The sequence below is a fragment of the Chinchilla lanigera genome, unplaced genomic scaffold (genome assembly GCF_000276665.1).
Source record: "Chinchilla lanigera isolate Chin_1 unplaced genomic scaffold, ChiLan1.0 scaffold00003, whole genome shotgun sequence".
Lineage (NCBI taxonomy): Eukaryota > Metazoa > Chordata > Mammalia > Rodentia > Chinchillidae > Chinchilla > Chinchilla lanigera.
This window is the reverse complement of record NW_004955404.1, coordinates 1,227,763-1,248,276: the sequence shown is the minus strand read 5'-3', so window position 1 is coordinate 1,248,276 and position 20,514 is coordinate 1,227,763. Positions and strand designations below refer to the sequence as shown.

Below are 20,514 nucleotides of genomic sequence, written 5' to 3'. Positions count from 1 at the left end.
ACACTGGGGCGACGCCGAGCGCGCGGCCCTCCGGGCGGCCTCCGGGCCGGGCGCGGCCTTGCTTTTGTACAGACGTTTGTTTCCGCGCCCCGGGAACGCGCAGACAATGGAGAGCGAGCGCCCGCCCGGCGGCACCGTCCCTCGCCCGCGTTCCGGAGGCCCTGGGGACCACGCGGCGCTGACACGAGTCCTGTGTTTTAGACTGAACTTCGGTGTTTTCTCGAGACTTTTTGTACAGTATTTATCATCCACGGAGGAGGCAGGAGGCTGTTCTCTGCTTGAGGGGACCAAAAGACAAAACCAAGTGAGAGGCGATGCCAACTTTTGTATCCCGGCTGGCGCGCGCTCTTCCTGCCCGCACCGCTCCCGAGGCTGGACTGCCCAGGCCGAGCGGCCGCCCGCGAGCCGTCCTCACCTGTTACAGACGTAGTAAGGCGGATCCAAACCTTTACACGTTTTTCGTAGTCCCTAGGGCTCTTTTAGGTTGGTTTGTTAATTTATACAAAGAGGAACCCCCACCCCTTTCAGACGGCAGAGTTATATTCTGGGTTTTGTAAAACTTTCTGTATCAAACATTTCCCTCTTTTGGTTTTGTATTATTTCCTGTAAATGTTCTGTGAAATTTTTATTTTAGATGTTGCGGTGCAGGGAGGAGGAGTCAGATTATGTACATAGTTTCCGAAAAGCCTTTCTTCTAAAAACCAGATTCTCCCGTTAAAACGCAGTGAGTTTGGGGTCAACAAATTTAAGAGAGAAAAAAGCCCATTTTCCCCTATAAAGTTGAAACGTGCTAATTTTATATGCATGTTTTATGACTTCAAAATGCAACTAGTAATCCGGAGAAAGAGAAGGAGAAAGAGATTGTCAGCAGGAGTAAGGGATCCCTGGGAGAGGAGGCAGGGTCTTCTCGAGAGTTATCTCTTGGAAGGAAGACAGTAAAATGAACAGATTATTTTGTAGAGTGGAAGTGTTCACACAGAAGGAGACGCGATTGCAGAAGTATCCTGTGTAGCTCTTCGACTGCAGCCTGCGTGCCCTGGGGTGGTTTCTTGGCCGCCAGCTCCGCGCTGCGCCAGGCAGAGCGTCTTCGAGTCGGCGGCTTCAGAGGAGGCCGGAGGAAGGGCATGCAGGCCGACCCCAGGATGGGGACAAAGGCCGTGGCGAGGGCAGGTGTCCCCGGTTTCCCTGCAGTTAGGATTGCAAGCGGGGTGTATCTGGATGCGGTTCCAGGAAACAGTCGCTGAACCAAAACGCGCGGCCCATGAGCCCTCCATGCAGCCCCGGCCCTTCCCGGCCCATCCTCCCGGGTAAAGGGCGCAGGAGTGCCGCTGGATCCTCCGCGCGCACCCCGCCCGCCCGCCTCCCTCCCCGCGCCAACGGGGTGCGCGTTGCTAACCGATGTGAACGCAAAATGCCGTGTTTATTATTATTCCTGACAAGATCTTGAGGTTGTTTGATGCTTTAAATTTTTTAATTATATTTTTTCTAGATGTTTATTGGTACATTGCAGTTTTTTTCCTGGAATTTAAAGTTTTCTGTAAAATTTTGTCTTCAAGTAATCTGACAGCATTAAATATTGCATTTAAAAGTTACACTGTAGCAAATACGTTTTGAAATTAATCATAACATTAAGATGAAATTCTATTTTTGAAAAAAAAAAAAAAAGCGCCTGAGTGCAGATGGGAAATGTTGATTTCAACAGTTCTGCCCAGCCCTTTTCTGAAGGTCTGTCCGGCAGTGAGCGGGGCTGGCCTTTCAAAGGGGCCCTGGGCTGTGGTTTCTGAGAACCTAGTTCGGCCGCGGGAGAGCAGCCTAAGTGTCACTGCTAATCTGACCGTTGACGCGCGTCATTTGCGGAGTCGTTTCCATAGTTTTGCTTAACTCCTTCGTTGAAGTGACTGCAAAAAATTCGGGGACGATGTCCACGCTTTCTAACGACACAATAAAAGCCCCCCTTTTTTCTTTCTCCTTTTTTTTTCACTTGGGCCGGGTGGGGGCTCTGGCGCAGGCTCGCAGGAGGGCCTGGGAATTCTAGCTCAGTCTGTTCACGCAGCTTGCGGCAAGAAAGGTGGAAAGTTTCTCTGCTGATTCCTGGCCTCTGCACCATCCCATCCTGACTTGGGTGGGAGAGAGGCAGGCGGCCGTGCCCACCTGCGTGGGTGCCAGGCCTCTCTGCACGCTGGACCGGGCACTTAGATCTTGGTTCACTCACATAGGGGAGTGCGGGCCCCACTCTGAACGCTGCACACTATACAAAGTTGCGTGCGGGGAACACAGGACGCCTTACCCGCATTCCTGGACCTAGAGTCGGGCATGTTAAAGTTCTGCTTCTCCCAGTCAGCTGGAATATTCAACGCTGGGTGCTCCAGACTCACTCTTTCTTTCTTTCTCTCCCTTTCTTTCTTCTTTCTTCTTTTTCTTTCTTTCTCTCTCTCTTTCTTTCTCTCTTTCTTTCTTTCTTTCTCTCTTTCTCTCTTTCTCTTTCTTCTGGTGATTAGAGCTTCAGGGAGAAGGGCCAGTATAAATTCTTTAATGACTTAATTTAAAAACAACAGGAGGGGGGATTAGCAGGGATTCTTCCCAAATGGAGACCCTATCTCTCCTGCTCCGGTCTCTCCAGTTTAAATTGGTGGAGGGAATTTCCCACCAGGCCCCATGGGCCCCCTTGGCGCCTTTGCTGCCCAGGTAGCACTGGCTTTCAGGGCCCAGGGAAATGCTATGATGATGATTCGGATGTGCCGACTTCATTCCCCACCAGACCTGGCCTGCCGGGTCTGCCCTCCTTGCAGTTTTGGTGAGGAGGTAGGAAGTTGCCCTAACTTCCCTCCACACTGTTCCGGGCGGCTGCACCAGCAGGAAGGGACCAGAGGGTCCTTCTTTCTCTTTTACTCTTTTCTAATTTTTGTTCCTCTCTTTTCTTTCTTCCTAGTTTTGTTTTTCAGCCCACCGGCCCCTTGTGATTGTTGTTTTTAAGACTTTGACACCCTCCCTCTAAGACCCACGGTAGCTGGATGAAACGAATTAATTTTTTGAAGGAGCTGCGGGTGCAGGCGCCTCCTCTGCAGCTGTGTCTGGGAGTGTGACTGATGGGTCTATTAAAATCATGCGTGTGGGAGAAGAATACCACTCAGATTCACGCATTTCATTTCCCCAACAAAGGCTGGGCACTGCAGAGCTCGGTTCCTGAAAATTCCAGCGGACTCCCGAAATCCGACTCGGGACACGTGCTCCCCCACCACCCCGCGCCCGGCTGGGCTGGTGGCTGGCCGAGCACGCGCCCCGGCCTGGGAGCCTGCGCCTCGCCCCTTGCTCCCAGCCAGGCCAGCGTCCAAGCCCCGCTTTGAGTCCTCGGAAACTTCCAGAGAGAAGACAGACCTTGCGCGGGGCGTTCCCTGACTGGTCGGCCGACGCAGGAGCCCGGCCACATGGGGAGCGAGGGGAGGGCCCCCGGGGCGGAGCGACCCCCGTCCTGCAGGGTGGGGCGCGGGCCAGCGAGCGAGGTCCCCGCTCCCCCTCGCGCTCCCGCTCCGCCGCCGCAGGGCCCGGCTGGCCCTCCTTGCATCAGCCTGCTCCGCCTTTCTCCCGCCCGGCCCTTCCTCTCCAGCCTCGCCCCGGGGGGCCGTGCCGGGTGGGAGGCCCCTGGGCCCGGCCTGGGCCCTCGTCCGCCCGCTCCCTGCGGTCTCCGTCGCTGCCCTCCCGCCTCCCTGTGCTCTCCCCTCCTCTCCGCTGCGCTCCTGCCAGCTAGGCCGGCGCCTTTGTCTGCGCGCCCCTCGGAGGCCTGGTCAGATCCGCACCGCGTCCCCGCGGGCGGGTTCTGCGCAAGGGCCCGTGGCGCGGGGATGACGATGACCGCAGGAGGAGAGGGCAGCGTTTCTTGTCCGAGGCGGGCAGAATAACGCGAGCCGGGCCTGACCGTCGGCTCAGAGTGAGCACGCCTCGGTCACCGCAACAAGTGGGCTTGGCTGACCCGGGGCCAGGGCCTCCGCGGCTCCGAGCGCTGAGACCAGCCCCGGCCAGAAGTCCCCGACCCAAGGACGGGTTCGCAGGTCCCACTTCTCGGCTGGGCCCAGGGAGAGGGCACCACAGACCTCTCCAGGGGTCTGCAAACTGCCTTCATTTCCATAACAAAAACTCTAGGCCGATGGGGGCTCTGTCACGTCCTCCCGGGCCCTGCCTAAACCTGCCTGGTCGGAGCCTGGCCGTGAGAGGGGTGCAGATGTCAGGGTTCTTTGTCACCGGCGCAGGATGAACAAGCTCATCCGGGCCAGACAGAGAGCTGGCCTGCGGTACAGAGTGAGAGCGGGAAGGGAACGGGACTGGAAGGAGGGCCCTGGCCTCTCCCCAAACAGGGAAGGCTCAGTATCGTTTACTTTGGTAATAGAAACGGAAAGCACAAAACTGTCATATTTTTCTCTAAATTTCTACTTGCAAATGTGAAAATACCAATACAGAGACACAGAGAGAGCAGTTAGTTTTCCAAACAGCACAAAGTAAGCCAGTCAGAGGGAGCCAACACATCCACGGCTAGCTGTGGCTTTGGGACTCGGTTATGGCTGTGGGTTCTGAGTTCGAAACCAGTCACAGGATGTTCCTGGACCTGCTCCGTGTGACCTCCAGGAGGATTTGTCCAGGCAGCAAGGCCAGCTCGAGAGTGACCCTGAAGGGCCTGCAGGCAGCTTGCGACAGTCTACTTGCCTGGAGCCCCTTCTGGGCCGGGCCGTGTGGGCGCAATGGAGATGCTGTTGTGAAGAACAGCAGGTCATCAGATGCAAAGCCTCGAAATAGTCAGCCAGTCAAATCAGTGGAAAAAATCCGCTTTTGTTAGATTTTGCAGTTTCAGGAATTAGGCATTCACTGCAGAGCTGCAGTTTTGAGAAATCGCAATGTCAGGCGCGTTCCCAGTGGGAAAATATTGTGAGTGTGGAGGAACGTAAGACGGCCTGACGACGGGAACTGACAGAAGTCATCACCCAGGCATTGTTTTCTCTCCAGCACCCCGGAAATGCTAAGGAGCGTGAGGCTCAGCCTGGGCTGGAGTCCTGGGAACTCGCGGCTGGCGGCAGTGTCTTCCCCGAGAGCTGAGGGCTGAGCCGGGGCCCAGGGCACACGAGCTGCCGGGGGGACGTAACATTACACACAGGAGAGTGGCCGCACCACTTCTGTATTGCTCAGTGACAGAACAGCAGGAAGCTGGCGAACGCGTTTTAACCCAGGGACTGTGGAGCGGGAAGTGGAAGGCTCCTGACTTCTGCAGGGTGGAGGAGGAGGAGGGACCCAGGCCTCTACTGGATGCTGAACAAGACAGACCTTCTTCCAGCCCTTAAAGGGCCGCTTGCGTCTTCCCGGCCAGCTGTGCTTTTGTTCACCTGGCGGGTATCTATCTGGCTTCCAGACCAGAACAGCAGGCATCACCCAGCTTCCCCGATCCGAGTTCTCCAAGGCACCCTGCAAGTGGTCACGTGACGCTGAGGCCTGGTGCCGCAGGGGAGGATGTCAAGAACCAGCACCAAGTGCCCACATGGCCTCCGTGGGAGCAGAGGCCTTGGTGTGACCACCACGGGCCCCCTCGACCAGATGGACTGGGCCTTAGCAGAGTTCCTGACAATCATTCCACCCTCCGGGTAGAGGGCACCCCACAGCCAGCTTCCTTCGAGGGCACATGCCGACTGTCTGGCCTGTTACGGTGCCTGGAACCCAAAGATCAACGCCACAGGCCTCCTGTCTTCTGGGCGCAAGGCGTGGCCACACAGGTAGGAACCATGTCCGGGGTGCAGCTGTGCAGCAGAGGTACCAGATGCCACCAGAGCCTTCTGGCTCAACTGGGGGGTCCAGAAGCCTCCCCAGAACAGGCAGTGCCACGGGGCCCAAGACCACGTGACTCCTGTGAGCGCCCCTTAGAGAGCCTTCCTGGGCAGACTGTGAGTGGTACGTAATTGAATATACGAGAAGAGAGAACTGCAGAACGCAGCATGGCTTAGGTCCTTAGTGGCTGGCTTCTTGGTAGCCTGGTGGTCAGAGACCAGCTGTGGAGATGGCCAGGGGCAGCCTCTCAGTCTCAGGGTGGACGGGATCCACTCACATCACACAGCCCCAGCCCCTGAGACACTGGCTGAGCCCCTACCAGGAGACCCCGAGGCAGGTCCAGAGACACTTGGACCAGAGCCTGTGTGGGAGGCAGGGCTGTGTATCTGTGTATGGTAAGTAGCTATCAAGGCCACGGTGAAGTCATTATAATCTGAGTAACAATTTATTACCAGTAAAGTGCTCTTCCTAAACTGTTTAATTTAGGTGATTTTTTTAAAAAAACTGAATCAGTGGGAGAAGAAAACATTTCCAAGCTGGATTCGTAGAACTTTGTGGTGGGAGAGGAGCGGCTGGTCCCAGCTGCATCTGGTACTCAGGCCTGTGTCTCGGCTCCTGCAAAGGTGACTCCACTGCCCGCGGGTGGCCCTGGCGGGGCACGGCAGATGGCACAGGCCAGGACACAAGGCTGCTCCGGCGTGGGATCCAGCTCAGACGCCGTGACCTCCCGGGTCCGCGTGGGCCTCGCTGTGGTGTGGGCGAGGAGCCTAGAAAGCGGGAGCAGGGCCGTGGCAGGGTGCACGCAAGGTGATTAAGACCCAAAGCAGCAACGACATTCAGCTCAGCCCCGTCCTCTGGGAGGTGAGTCCCTGGAAGAAGACCGTGTGCCCAGGACTTGGAGCGCCTCCCGAGGAAGGGTGCTGCACACAGAGGGTGTTGCAGGGCGGTGGGTAGACCTCAGCACTGTCCGCACAGCCGCCTCACACAGTGGCCGAGACAGCTTCCACCGTGCTCATGGGGCAGCGGCAGGTGTTCTGGAAGAGCTCGGCACCTGAATGGCCGGTAAGGAACTAAAGTTTAAACGTGAGAAATTGTTCGTATGTTTGATATGTAAATGCGCGTTTAAAAGCCAGGTTCAGCGATGCACACATATAATCCCAGCCCTGCGGAGGCTGAGGCGGAGCTCCCCAGTTGAAGGCCTGGCCTGCGTAGGGAAACTCTGTTGCAAGGTGGGCAAGGAGAGAGAGAGTGGAAATGGAAGGAAAGGAAGGCAAGCAGAGTGGTGCACACTATAGTCTTAGCTGCTCAGGAGGCTGAGGCAGGAGAATTGCTGGGCATCATGGCAAGATTCTATCTCACAAAACCAAAATCAAAGAAATAAAATGCTCATTCAAAGTAATAAGCCATTTATTTCCGTCTTTGCACAAACTGAATTATCCATTTTACTAAGGGAAATTGTACAACATTCAAAAAATAATGTATACATAGTGACTATGGTAGGAAAAATAAAATTGCATTTAAAGTCTCAGCTCCAATTAAATTCCTCAGTTGCATTAAGACATGATAGAAGAAAAAACCTACAATCAACCTATAAGTGACAGGTTCAATATCAGTTTGAACAGCATATGTTTTTACCTAATTTGACACAGTTGTAATGATATTAAATTAGGCCTGAGGAAAACAGAACATTTAGGGTAACAGGTTAAGGTGAGCTTTTCCCTTTAGAGTTGTTTTTCTTCTATCTGAGCCCTGATGGGGGCTCCCTGGGTCCCTGCGGCAGGCTCCAGGTCCAGCCTGGGGACGAGCCCCCCGCAGGGCCACACTGGGGAGCAGGCATGGCTGGGCAGAGGTCTGGTGGGGACAGGCAGCCGTGACCCCAGCACGGTGAGGACGGCGACTGTCTAGCTCGTCTTGCTGTAACTTGCGGCTGTGACACCGGGCCTGCTCTGGGCAGGGGGTGAGGAAGCATGGCAATCTGGTTCTTGGTTCTCGGGGTTCAGTGGGGGACAGGCAGGTGCTGCCATGTCCCTCAACCGGCAGAGTGGGGTGCTGGGGCACCTGGTTCACTGTGGAACCCTGCGGGGACGGGGAAGCCACAGGAGGCAGTGACACCCAGCCTGGAAGTGGCAGGGTGAGGAGGGTGGTGCTGGCCCTGCGCCCACTGGGGGACCTGGTCCTCAGCCGGTGGGCATGGAGGCCCCAGGCGAGCCCACTCCAACGCGTGCTGTGCGGGAACCCAGCGCCCAGGGACCGCTGTGCGCCTCAGGACCCCAGGACCTGCTGGGTAGAGGCCCCCAGGGCTGCCAGGTGCCGCTGTGGTGTTAGGGTGGGCTTCAGGGAGGAGACCAGCCTCGCCTGGATGGAACCAGGACCAGGTGCACTGCCCGGGGGTCCTCTCCTGGGGCATGGCTTTCAGGACAGCCGCTCCAGGGCGATGCCCCAGCCCATCTCCGGGCCCAGTCTGTCACTCTGCCCTGTCGGCTCCTCAGTGCGGAGGAACCCGGCTCGCTTGCTTCTCTGAAACACCTGTGTGCACGGCTGGAAGGTTGTTTTTTAGAATGGAACGATCATGTCAAACTGGGCAAATGGAAGCAAATGGTTGTGTCCCTGGAGACAGCAAGGCAAGCCACCTGTCTCCATCTGCCTCCTGCTCAGGCGGCTCCCAAACCCCAAGCCAAGGCCCTACTGTGCACCCGGGTCGGGGGAGCAGCTCAGTGGAGTTTAGATTCTGTTTGGGCACTGCGCTGTAAAGCAGAGCTGGAGGTGGAGGCAGCCTGCCGTCCTGACTCAAGCCTGTGGCCACGACCCTCTGGACAGCCTCCCAGCGTTGGGAAACTGGTTTCTTGGCAGCTGCTGTGTCCAAAGCGCTCCTGTGGGAAGCAGGTGCAGGCCAGGAGCGGGGTGCTGGGCCCCGGGCCCCGCCTGAGCAGGGCTCGGCAGGCCAGTGCTGCATGGTCCTTTTGAAGACCAAAGCCAAAATGCTGCTTTCCTTCCGATCTGTGTGAGTATGTATTTTTGAGTGGTTGCTAGGTTCTCAGAAATAGAGATGGAGCTGTTCGGACTTCACCACAGAACGGGCCGGCGTTTGTTGCTTCCAGGGGCGTGAGGCGGTACAAAAAGTCTCACCGCTCAAAGTGACACTGAAGTTGCAACTCCCAGGTTAGTTGGGAATTCTTTTACCTGTGTGGCTGTGTCACCTCCTGTAAACTCTGGCTTCAAGTGCAATTTTATTCTTCCTGCAAATAATTGCTGAAGGTGATGTATTCATTTTGGAATAATAAAGTGTTGGTTTAATTAGTTTTAAGAATTTTATATAATTTCCCTTAGTAAGTGGATAATTTAGTTTATTATCCAAATTTCATAGTCAGTGTTTTGAAATTGAGAGTATATTTCTAATAGTATTCTCAGCTTACAGACTGAAATAAATGATTTATTTATTTTTTAAAAAATGAGCAAGAAAGTTTTTACATTAACATGTTATTCCGATTAACATAAATTTAAATCTATGCAGCTAGGAGAATGGGAGATGACAAAACAGGAACATGTGAACTTATTCGCCAAGGAATCACTGACCTGGCCGTTAGCTTTCCTTCTGCTTCAGCTGCAGATGCCCCTGCAGGGGGTTCTGCCCACTTTCTCAAAGATGCCAGTCTGTAAGCTTTGACCACCAGCAAATCTGCTTCCCCTCGCCCAAGATTTCACTCTGCTATTGTGTTGGGTTGACTCAAATTAAAACAATTAGGTTTGTGCACATTCTTTCTTTTTTGAGCACAGAATTGTTCTCTCTGTGTGAGCTGCCTGCAGCTACAGTGTCTGCATTGCCATTCCTGTGAGCAAAGTGATGCCAGTACCTGTGAAAAGGTGGCTGTGACCCTCGCCTCCAGGTGTGGAGGCACCGAGCAAGAGTAGCAGGCTGGGGCCAGATGGCTCGGTGGTGAGTGCTGGCTCTGCATGCACCAGGCCCTGGGCTCCGTCCCCACGTCACAAAAACAAAACAAAATGAAGCCGAGCCGGCAGTACAGTTATTACTGTTGCCTTGAAACCCAAACTTTTATCAGCATTTTTATTTTTTCAAATTATAATTTTATTTTTTATACTCATCAAATACACAGATATGAGAGAATGCTTCCTACAAAGCAGTAACTCTCAGCACTGCATATTGAAGTACTTCTGGTCCTAAGGCTTTTTATCCTTTTAAAACTTACTTTCTCCTTCTTTGCCATCATGGAATAAGGTTGGGGAAAAGGAGGAGGAGTCCAGACTGTCAGAGCAGGCAGCCGACGAGAAGGCAGCAGGGTCAGCCCAGCGTCGCCCTGGACCCCACTGGAACACTGTGCTCACGTGCACGCATGCACACGCGCACACACACATGTGCACATGCACATGCACACACATGGCAGCCTCGAACCTCACTGAAATGCCATGCACATGGCAGGCTCTGGCATCTGTATCGCCCGGGCTCAGGGAAGCACACACTCACGGTGCTGATTCACTTCCTGTAGCCCCCCAGTGACCTCTTGCCCGCTGGAGTCGGAGCCTCTGCTCTAATCAGATTACTGCCCCTGCTCTAGAGGAGAGAAGCGTGTTGCTTGTGCGTCTCACAAGGATCACATCGTGGGAGCAAGCAGAGGATGAGATTCAGGCTGGGAAACACACGGGCCATGAGGACATCATCAGGGACGAGAGGTTTCCACGAAGGCAGAGGACAGAGCAGAGAGAGGCCAGAGGGGGGTCGAGTTGGAAAGACCAGGTATTAGAAAGACAAGGTTTGGGCAGCACCTGCCTGGGAGACAAGCTTGCTGTCCGTGGCTGCAGAGGGAGGCCACACCCCGGAGGACTCGCACCGTGGTTGAGGACAAGCGGAGGCAGTCATGATTTTAAGGAAGGACGCTGTCCTGCCTGTGAGTGCCACGTGGCCCCTTGGCGCCCTCTGGGCAGCCATCATGAAGCCCACTCCGGGTGCGCTAAAGAGCCCAACCTCATTCTTTCCAGGTTCGGGTAGCGGCCAAGGCGAGCGTGGCGGGTGCTCGTGCCTCTGGCCTGCTGTGCTGCCGTGGCCTGTCAAAGTGTCACCAGTGCTCTGCCTGTGGCTTTGCACGTGTCCTCTGAGTGTCCGTGCCCACTTTCCCCCACTCCACCAGCCTCCTTCTGACCTGTCCGTCTGCAAAGCCCCTTCCGGGGAGGGCACACAGGGCTCTGAGGATGAGACATTTGAGCCCTGCATTTGTTCTTTGAAGGTAACACTAAGCTCTCTGAGAGCCTGCTTTCCTGGAGAACTGGGCAGTTCTGTCTCGGCCTGCCGAGCCTCTGCCCGCCGAGCCTCTGCCACTGCCCACCAATCGCTTACAGGCAGGAGCTGACCAGCTGTGCGCGGGGATCTGAGTCCAGAGTCTCCTACCTGCACAGGGCAGAGATGTGGGCTGCCCAGACCTCAGTGAGGACGGGTGGCTTCACATTGCTTCACAGCCTCATCTTCCCCACATAGGTGCTGTGGCTTCAGTCCTGTTAGCCTGTGGTATTTCCTGTGTACGCAGAGGTCAGTCCCTGGCAAGTCCATGGTGAACCATGAGCACATTTCTTTTCTTGTGACTAATGGCCTCATTTTGTGAATGTCATTCGTTTCCTTAGTTTTCTGTGTTCCCATCCCAAAGTCTTTCCAATTCTACAGAAGTATTCACGCGAGGCTGCAGACTGTGTTAAACAGGTGGTGTGACTGAAAAATGTGTTGAATGTGTAAACTTAAAAAATGGTTACAGTGAAAGGCACATTGCTATGAATCCACCTCAGAATCCTCCCCTTCTTTGAACACATGCATCCCATCATCCTGGCCACTTCCTGCAGCAGCTCTGGAGTCCTCTTTCCTGAGGGTCTTCAGTTGTGCTGTCCTGGCTGCCTCAGTGTCCTGAACTGATTTAAAACATTTCCTTTTCTTAGTCACTTTTACTTTGGGGCAGAGCCAGAAGTCACACGGTGCCAGATCCCGTGAGTAAGGTGGATGAGGACACAGCACCATGTTTTTACAAGCTGCCTTTCTGTTGGATGGCGCTCAGCCGCAACATTTACCACATTTCTGATCACACTTAAGAAAGGGGACTCTAGAGCTGCTTCAGAAAACAGCAAGAACAGTGAGATGAGTGTGTTGGACGTGGGGGCGGGTCGAGGGAGATTCCTGGCAATGTGTCTCTTACTGTAATGAAGTTTTAAAATTTCAGTGTCACCATCCATTTTGATCACACCATGTATATCAGAAACCTCATGAGGTCCACTTCTCCTTGGAGCAGCCCTGATGCTCTGCTCACTGACCCAGCTGCAGGTTGCTCTGGTCAGCTGCATGGCTGTCCTGTGTGTCACTCTTCCCGTCCTCTTTCATCTGCGGGGATCTCCATCTCTGGGTCCTGTGTTTCTTACTCACTCCATTTTCTCCCTCCTTTGGTAAGTCACAGAGTGGTAGCTTAGCTGGGTATCAAATTCTAGGCAAACAAAACCTTTCCCTGGAGATTTTCTGCAGCTGAAACCTTCCTCCTAACTTCATGTTACTTGTGAGTCACCCACACAATTTATTCCTTTATAGGCTAATGAGATACTTGATATGCAATAAGCTACGCATAACAAAGTATTTAATTTGATACAACTGGACAATATGTATGTCCACAAAATCACCACTATTAAGACAGCAAACATATCGACACCCTCAAGGTTCCTTGTCCACTCTGGGAAAGTCCCTCCTGTGCACCCCATCTGCAGGCAACCATTGACCTGCCCTGGTCTCTGTAGAATGATCTGCATTCCCTAGAATTGATTGGGTGCACTTGTGTGGATTCATTTTTGTCTGTCTTCTTTTGCTTAATGTAATGGCTTTGAGATTCATCCATGCTCTAGCACTGATCAATCAGCATTCTTTTTATTGTTGAGTAGTCCACTGCATGAATATACCGCGTGTTCATCTACCTGTTGGTGGACAGCTGCTTCAGGGTTTTAAACATGAATTAGCTACACATCTGTGTATGGATATATATACTTTTATTTCTCTTGAGTGAAAATCTGCAAGTGGAATGGCAATGCCATGTGACTGGTCTGTTTAACTTTTGAAGAAACTGCTAAACAGCTTTTCAAACTTCTGTAGTATTTTACATTCTTTTTGCAGTGGTTCACATCCACACCCATATGTCTTCATTTTAGCCACACAACTGAGTTGGTACTACCTTAACTGTAGTGTGAGTTGCTTTCCCCAAAGTCTACGAATGCTGAAAGTAAGCACCCTTTCTCAAGCTCACCAGCATCCACATATCCCCACGGGACAAGGTTCTGTTCAAACGCTTTGCCCAGCTTTTTCTTTTTTCCGTTTTAAAGAGAATTTAAAAAATAACAACATAGACAAAAACAAAACAGTGCAAAAACAATAAAAATGATAGAGGGTTTCAAAACAAAATGATAGGAATTAACAATGGTTGTTCTACTACATTTTGTTATCTTCAGTGAAGTTGCTCAGATTACCAGATGTAAGAATGCAAGATTTTATGGTTACTTCATATTACTGAGTTTTGAGAGTCCCTATTATATTCTGGATACAAGTCAGATATCTGTTTTGCAAATATTTTCTCAGTCTGTAGCGACTTGTGTCTTTTGAAGAAGAAACATGGTAAATTTTGGTGAAGTCTGGTATACTGATTTCCTTTTTATTTCACTGTTCATGCTTTTTGTACTGTTTGAGAAATTCTTACCAAACTCCAAGTCGCTGAGATTTCTCCGATTATAACCGAAATGCGACATCCAATTCAATAGTCAACAGCTACCTGCAGCTATTTAAATTTAACATTTAAACAGTTAAATAATGAAGTACCTCCACCAAAGGAGCCACTTTTCAAGCCCAGTTGCTGCTATGTTGTCAGAGTAGACAAACAGTATTTTCATCTTTGGGGAAAGTTCTACAGAACAGTAACCTGCACCTGAAGGCTAGCTCTTTTTCAGGTCTGTGCTGCATTTGATCTAACTCTTGTATGTGGCGTGAGGTGAGGTTTCATATTTTTTGACAATCATTCATTGTTCTAATGTCTTTCCCCATTAAACTACCTTGGCACCTTCATAAAAATTCAACTGGCCACATACATGTGGGCTCACTTTTACATGGACTTTTGCTATGGTAACCCAGGGGTCTATCTTTGTGTCCAAAGCAGACAGTCTTGATGACTGTAATTTACAACAACAGCTAGTGGAAATCTTCTAACTTTGTTTTTCAAAGTTGTGTTGACTCTTCTATGTCCTCTAATTTTCCATATAAATTTTAAATACCTTTTTGCAGTTTGTACCCTTCTCAAAAAAAAAATACCCCATCTGTAATTTTATTTGGGCTTTCATGGAACCTATAGATAAACACTGGGAGCTTGGATAGTTTAAGAATATTGGTCTTCCAACCCAGGACGTGCTACCTTTCCTCACTTCCTTAAAGATTCTTTCTCCTCGCCATGCTTGTGACTTTTAGTCCTGATCTTGTACATCACTTGTCTTATTTGTGCTCGACTCTTTCATATTTAGACTTTGGACTTCTGTCCTGCTCCTTCTTCCTAATCCGGATGCCTTCTTTGTCTTGTCTTATTGCGTGGGCTGAACAGCAGTGTGGTGGTAGATGTCCCTGCCGGCTTTTGAGCTGGGAAAGTGTCAGCACTTCACAGTGAGGTATGTGTTGGCTGAAGGTGGCCTGTGCTCTTTTGATTCTTGATCCTTTGTACATGGCCTGCTTTGGTTTAGCGTGCTTGATTTTTAATATGATCGACCTCCTTCTTAGGAGAGCTATTCTGTTTCCTTGCCCTCCTCTCCTGTTCATTCCTGGTTTCTGAAATGCCATGAGCTGCACACTGCCATGTGTCTGTCCTCATTGCTGTGCTGGGACTTGGGTGGGCTCTTTCAGTCTTGAACACCGCACTCTTCAATCTGAACACTTCGTGAATTGCTTCTTTGCCTTTTCCTTCTGCCATTCTCTGTTCTGCCTTCCTGAGGCTCCTGGGAGAGGCTGCATCTGCGCCCGACCCTGAGTCTCAGCCCTCTCTCTCCCAGTTTTTCTCTTCTTCTTCTGGTTTTATTGTTTTTCCCTTGTCCTTTTGGTTGTATTTTTCAGCAGTCATATTTTCATATGCCAGACTCACTTTTTCTCTGAGTTTTTCTTTTTTGTTTTTGTGTCATACCGACGATTCATGAATTAAATATCTCCCCTCTGAGTTTTTAGCCCTGCATTGCTCTGTTCCCTCGGCCTTGCTTTGCATGTTAGTTTGGAAGCCGTCTGTCAGTGGGGTGGGAGGTCCCCACAAAGGTCTAGTTGTCCTTTTCATCTGTTAATATTTTAAAATGAGGCATCAAAGGCTACAGGGAGCCACAGGCTTTCTGGATGTCTCCTTGCAGGAAAGCCCAGCTGTCGGTATTGATAGTTCCCCTTCCTGAGTGCTTTTGTGCTCCCAGGAAGACACTGTATCCCTGGTGGGCATCCTGGAGCTGAGTTTGTCGTCCATGAGCTCTGCCTCGCCTCCCCTCAGCACCAAGGGTCCCCCGGCCTCAGCTCAGGCTCTGACCTCAAACCAGGGCCTCTTTGGCCCATTTCCTGCCCACAGCTTGCAGAGCCAGAGGGGCCGCCGTGTATGCTGGGCCTGGAGATGCCTCTGTGCTGAGCACTGTCCCCCCAGGCTTTGGGCCAGCTCAGAAGCTGGGGCTCCAGGGTCCAGGCCCTTCCAGGCCTGTGGGAGGAACCAGCAGGTTTCTGAGGATTTCACCCACTTTATGTCTTGGCTCTTGGCTTTCTTAAGTCTGTGTACCCCCCTTTACTTCTCATCTCCAAAGATCCTTTCTTGGTCCTACCCCACTCTTGTCTCCTCTCCTTTCTTAATTCTCATGTCAGTGAGGTTCCAAAAAATTTTAAAAAATGCACTTGGACAAATCACCACATTCCACCAGGAGTTCCTGGAGCTTCAGCCTCATACCAGCCAAGATCCAGGTCACAGTGGCAAGGCCCACTAGAACCTGGACACCTCGGAAGGCTCTGGGATTTTCTTTAGTTGGACAGTTGCTGTTTTGACCCATGTCATTTTCTGTCCTTCTTCCCACATGTCTGCTTCCTTTGGAACAAGGGGTCCTGGTGACAAAATCCACCAGAGCCACCAACCCACCACCATGACCAGTACTTTCTGTGACCAGCATCAGCTGCATAAGGACAAACACCACTAGCAGCCTGCAAGCACAGCAGGGAGCTCAGATACTGTGGGACTCAGGTGGGCAGTGCAGGTGGGCAGTGCAGCCCCACCAAGGAGCGTGGGGTCCTGGAGCCAAGTCCTCCATGCGCTCCACCAACATGGAGCTCTACCTCCCGCTAGAGACAGACCCAGGATTGCCACGAAAGACTGACAGATGTCTAAGGCATTCACGGGCCCCACTCAGAAATCCTCTGAAATAGGAAATACACACAGGACTCATGAAGGATTAATTTACTAATCTCCATCACAGAGGCAGTAAGTAATGGCTAGAATAAAATGTTCCCATGAAATAGCCCAAAGGAACTATGGTTGGCAAAATATTGTATAAATTCCTTAAACATAAGAAAGAATGGATTTAGGAATCTACAAATCCAGAGTAAAAAGCATTTCATAGTGGACATTGTCTAAGTTCAGAATCTGGATAGAAGTTAAGTGAGGAAAAAAATTTCTCAAAATGTACATGCACGTCCACACTTAGATAACTGTGGTCCTCTCTCTGGTGCACGGCAGACTCAAGCCCACGTGGAACCGTGGCTGGTGCTGCGACTCTCCTGGCGACCCCCATCTAATCAGGACCAGACGCACAGCCAGCACACACCAGGCACAGACATGCCGCATCCTGATCAGTCATCGGCCGACACATCAAACATACAAAGCTCGCGACACTAAACAATTTGGTTTGGCTTTTAAAATAAAATGAAGAATTTAATTAAGCAAACAGACCCCAAATCCTGTTACATATGAGATCAGAAAACCTTTCGAAAATTGTAGACATAATCTCCTGCAAAGAGAGTTTTAGTTTGAAGTACAAGCAACTCAGCAGTTCAATGAGAAATTGATTAGATGGAAACATTCACTCTATCAGGATTAAAAGTTACTTTGCCAACTCAGGATTGAGGAAGTAGATCAAACAGGGTTGGGGAAACCAAATACTCCTCTTTGGGTGCTTTCCCGGGTGCCTCCAAATCTGATCCTCATAAACTGAGCTCTGTGACCAAGCCTGCGCCCGTCCTGTCTTATGTGTGAGCGAACATCCGGTCTTGGTGAGCTCTGGCCAGGGAAGTGGGACCAGCGCTCCAGGACAGTGTCACAGGACAGGACAAGGGTGCTTGGGAGTGTCCCGCAGCAACGTCCCGGTTCCCATCGTGGCTCCACTGGTGCGTGAGGACACGCACTGCAGAGACTGCATCCATGAGACTTTGCTCACCTACATGCCTTTCATTCACGCTTTTACTATGCAAACACGCGACACTGTCAGTCCTCTGACGAAGGTAGTTTGAATTCAATAAAATAAAGTGAAAGGGGAAAATATATTTCTGTATTTAAAAGCATGGCTGACCAGCACTACTGCACAAGGGGCAACACTAATACAAAAGGAAAACTTCCCTACAGTCACAGGGAGGGGCGTGTTCGGTAACGGCTGAGGTCTGCGTTCTTTTCCGTTGCCCTCAAGTGGAACGCAGCTGTGGTGTTCCCTGGAGTGCGTCCTAGAAAGGTGGGTTCCTAAGTCCCACCCAGCTCGGGTGGCAGCTCTGGGAGCGGGCGGGCCCCCGCGGTCTGCACTCATCCCGGCCACCGGTCTCACTGCTGGCCTGTGCACTTCGGAGCCCCAGCGTGCAGGCATGGCGGCCCTTCTCTCCCAGCACACCGACAAACACACTGAGAAAGGTCCCAGCTGGCTCCCGGCCGCACAGGCTGCTTCTCCGCACTCTGGAAGTTGAGTCGACTGTCCACATACCAAAGGGTCACAAAGTTCATGGCTGAAGTAGAGGCCTTTCTGGTCACTTTTCTTCCGACCCGTACCTCCGACCTCCCCACACCGTGTTCCTATTTTCCTTTACATGCTTTGCCTGCCTGTGAGGGTTGCAGTGAGATTTCATCTCTGTGCTCTGTTTGTGCTGATTTTTCTCATCCTCGCATCTCTCTCATGCTTTCTTGCCTCCGGACCCGCTTGATGACTTCGCCCTGTGCGCCGGGTACAGTGGATGCTGCGCTGTTGAGTCTCACTTCGCTGTCCTTGTTTACAGACTTGTGCAGACCAGCCTGGTCCTGGAGGCGGGCCCTCTGCGGTGCCCGTCGAGGTGTGGCGTGCACACTTCAGGGGAGGTGAGCTCTCCTGTTTGTTAGCTGTATTCCCCTGAACCTTAGCTTCCCCCTTTGCTCACATGGGCATTAAAAACATCCACCTCGGCTTTGATCTGCACGTCGAGAACAGATTTCAAGTGTCGGATACCTGGGGTGGATTCACCAGGCTGGCCTCTCCCTGTCCGAGCCTGAGGCCTCCACTCCTCTGTCTAATGCTGCCTTCCGACCAGTCCCGAAGCGGTGGTCAGTCACGTGGGCAGCACAGCCAGGGACCCTGCCCGGAGCCTCACCGCTGCATCCCAGCCAGTCCACACCTGCCGCGGATTTGCAGTCGGGAAACGGCAGCAGCTTGTTTTGAAGACTGAGACCATAAGGGTAAAGCCAGCATGGCCCTGGGGCCTATGGGGACTTCCAAGACGTCCCTGTGAGGACTGTGGCCATGCACTGTCCCAGCTTCAGCACCTGCGTTCTGCTCTCCGCACCCTCCGACCTCACGAGGACCTCTGCCTCTCCCCAGACAGCTGCCTTTCTGAGCCTCCGTGGACTTCCCAGGCCTGAAGGAAGCACCTGGCCCTGCCCTGACACCCTCTCCCTCTGCCTCCCCCTTAGGCCGAGTCCCCGGGAACCCCACCAGCCCTCTTTCCTCCTTCGTGTACCCCAGCCCTTGGGAATTTATGGACCGCATGGTTTCAACCAAGACTTTCAGTCCCAGCTCCTGTTAAGTTCCAGGACCCCACACCCAGCACGTGCAGAAATGGCACACGCTTGTCCATGGTTTCCCACGGTTGCCGATGGAGTTAGACTTGCCAGTGTCCATCCAAAGCCTGCAGAACAGGATTCCGGGAAGGTGGGATTCTCACCTTCCCTTCTGTGGTTGCATCCTTCGTCCTCTGAGCCCCAGTGGCATGCAGCCCACAGGAGTTTCCACCCCAACACGCCTTCTCATAGCACCTGCCTTGGCTAACCGTAAACTGCTCCTCTGCCTAAAGCCACACAGAAAATCTCTGCTCCGCTGTAACGCTTGGCCCCTGGCTCGGGGGAGGAACTGGGAGAAGCGCTTCTGTTCTCAGAGGCTGTGTTTTAGCTGCCCCGGGCCAGCCCCCTCTGGTCTGGGGTGATGCACACGCCAGCATAGTGACACTCAGAGGGCCCCCGGAGGCTCTATCCAACTCGGGGTTCACACTGCACCCTCCCTGCATGCTGTCTCCTGTTCTGAAGTCACGAGTCTCTGGGTCTTTCAGTCCCCAGAGCATTTCCTGACCCCACGCGCATGGCTCTGAAGCTAGGAAATTAGGGGCGCCCCAGCCCCTCTGTGATCCGGTTCACAGTAAGCTCCAGTGAAACGTGATCATTGCACAGAATTAGAGACTAGAAAGGGCCTCTGATTTCAGAAGAATGATTTCACAAAATGGATCTGTATGCATAACATCCATTGGCATTGGTGGCGGTGGAGTCAGTGACTCATAAAAATGTCATTTCCTGTGATTTGTATAAATTACAGTAAATATGCCGGTAATCACTCACATTAGCTGCTGAAACGCGGGCACCGTCTGGAGTCGAGGCCGGGGACCTCGCCGAGGCCTCGAGAGGTAGACCCCACAGGTGCAAATTGACACCTAGGAAAACAGTAGTTAATACGCGCTAGAATTTGGATAAGGGGAAAAGTGCTGAAATGAATGTGTGTCAAGCAGACAAATTTGGACCTCTCCGAGAGGATCTGTCACGTCAAACAGGAAATAGCTATAAATTACTTGGAATAGTAAAAATCTTGTCATTTACAACCTCTAACGCAACGGGCTCATTTAACACGTCAACTCATAGATAATGATCGAGGAGAGCCAGCTGGGTATTTATCCCACCTCTAACATGTGGAAGCTGGGGAGAGCCGCCAATGAGGGCAGAGGACCCTGAGGTGACCCGGTAGCCTGGGCACCGTGCAGCGGGTGGAGGCAGCTTCCCTGCATGTTGGGGTACAGAGACTCTTCCTCTCCTGTAAAAAAATTTCAATACGATAAGCAACAACATGCCCTGGGTAGTCTCAAGACGTATGATCCCACACAAGTCCCAGGCCTCTTCTATTTTCCATAGAAGCTGTTTGAAGTCGTCGGAGCTGAGAGTCTATTTCGACAGGCCAGACAGCTGAGGTCTCTGTGATCATCCTGCTCACCGCTTCCCCGCAGAGGATCATGGGGCTCTGCCTCCATGGCAGGAGCTCAGCATCCACCATGGGAGCGAAGCACAGCTCACCGGCATTTTTTAGGGAGGTCAGAGGCCCTCTGCAGAGCCCAGGAGCGTGACCCAGACAGGGACACTGAAGCTTCTCGGTGGAGCCTACGGGGCCATGGGAAGCAGGTACTCGTCAGGAAGGCCGAAGCCTCCTTCAGGGTGGAGC

General features: G+C 52.3%; 1 protein-coding gene across 1 annotated transcript; it reads right to left on the bottom strand.

The window, feature by feature from the left end:
• On the bottom strand, nt 1-2,657 carry LOC106149097 (the record flags this gene model as incomplete). The annotated part of the gene is given in 2 exon segments (XM_013516786.1): nt 1-410; nt 2,648-2,657. Coding segments are annotated over 2 exon segments (420 nt in total), but the record flags the coding sequence as incomplete, so codon positions are not given.
• Between the last annotated feature and the right edge of the window lie 17,857 nt (nt 2,658-20,514).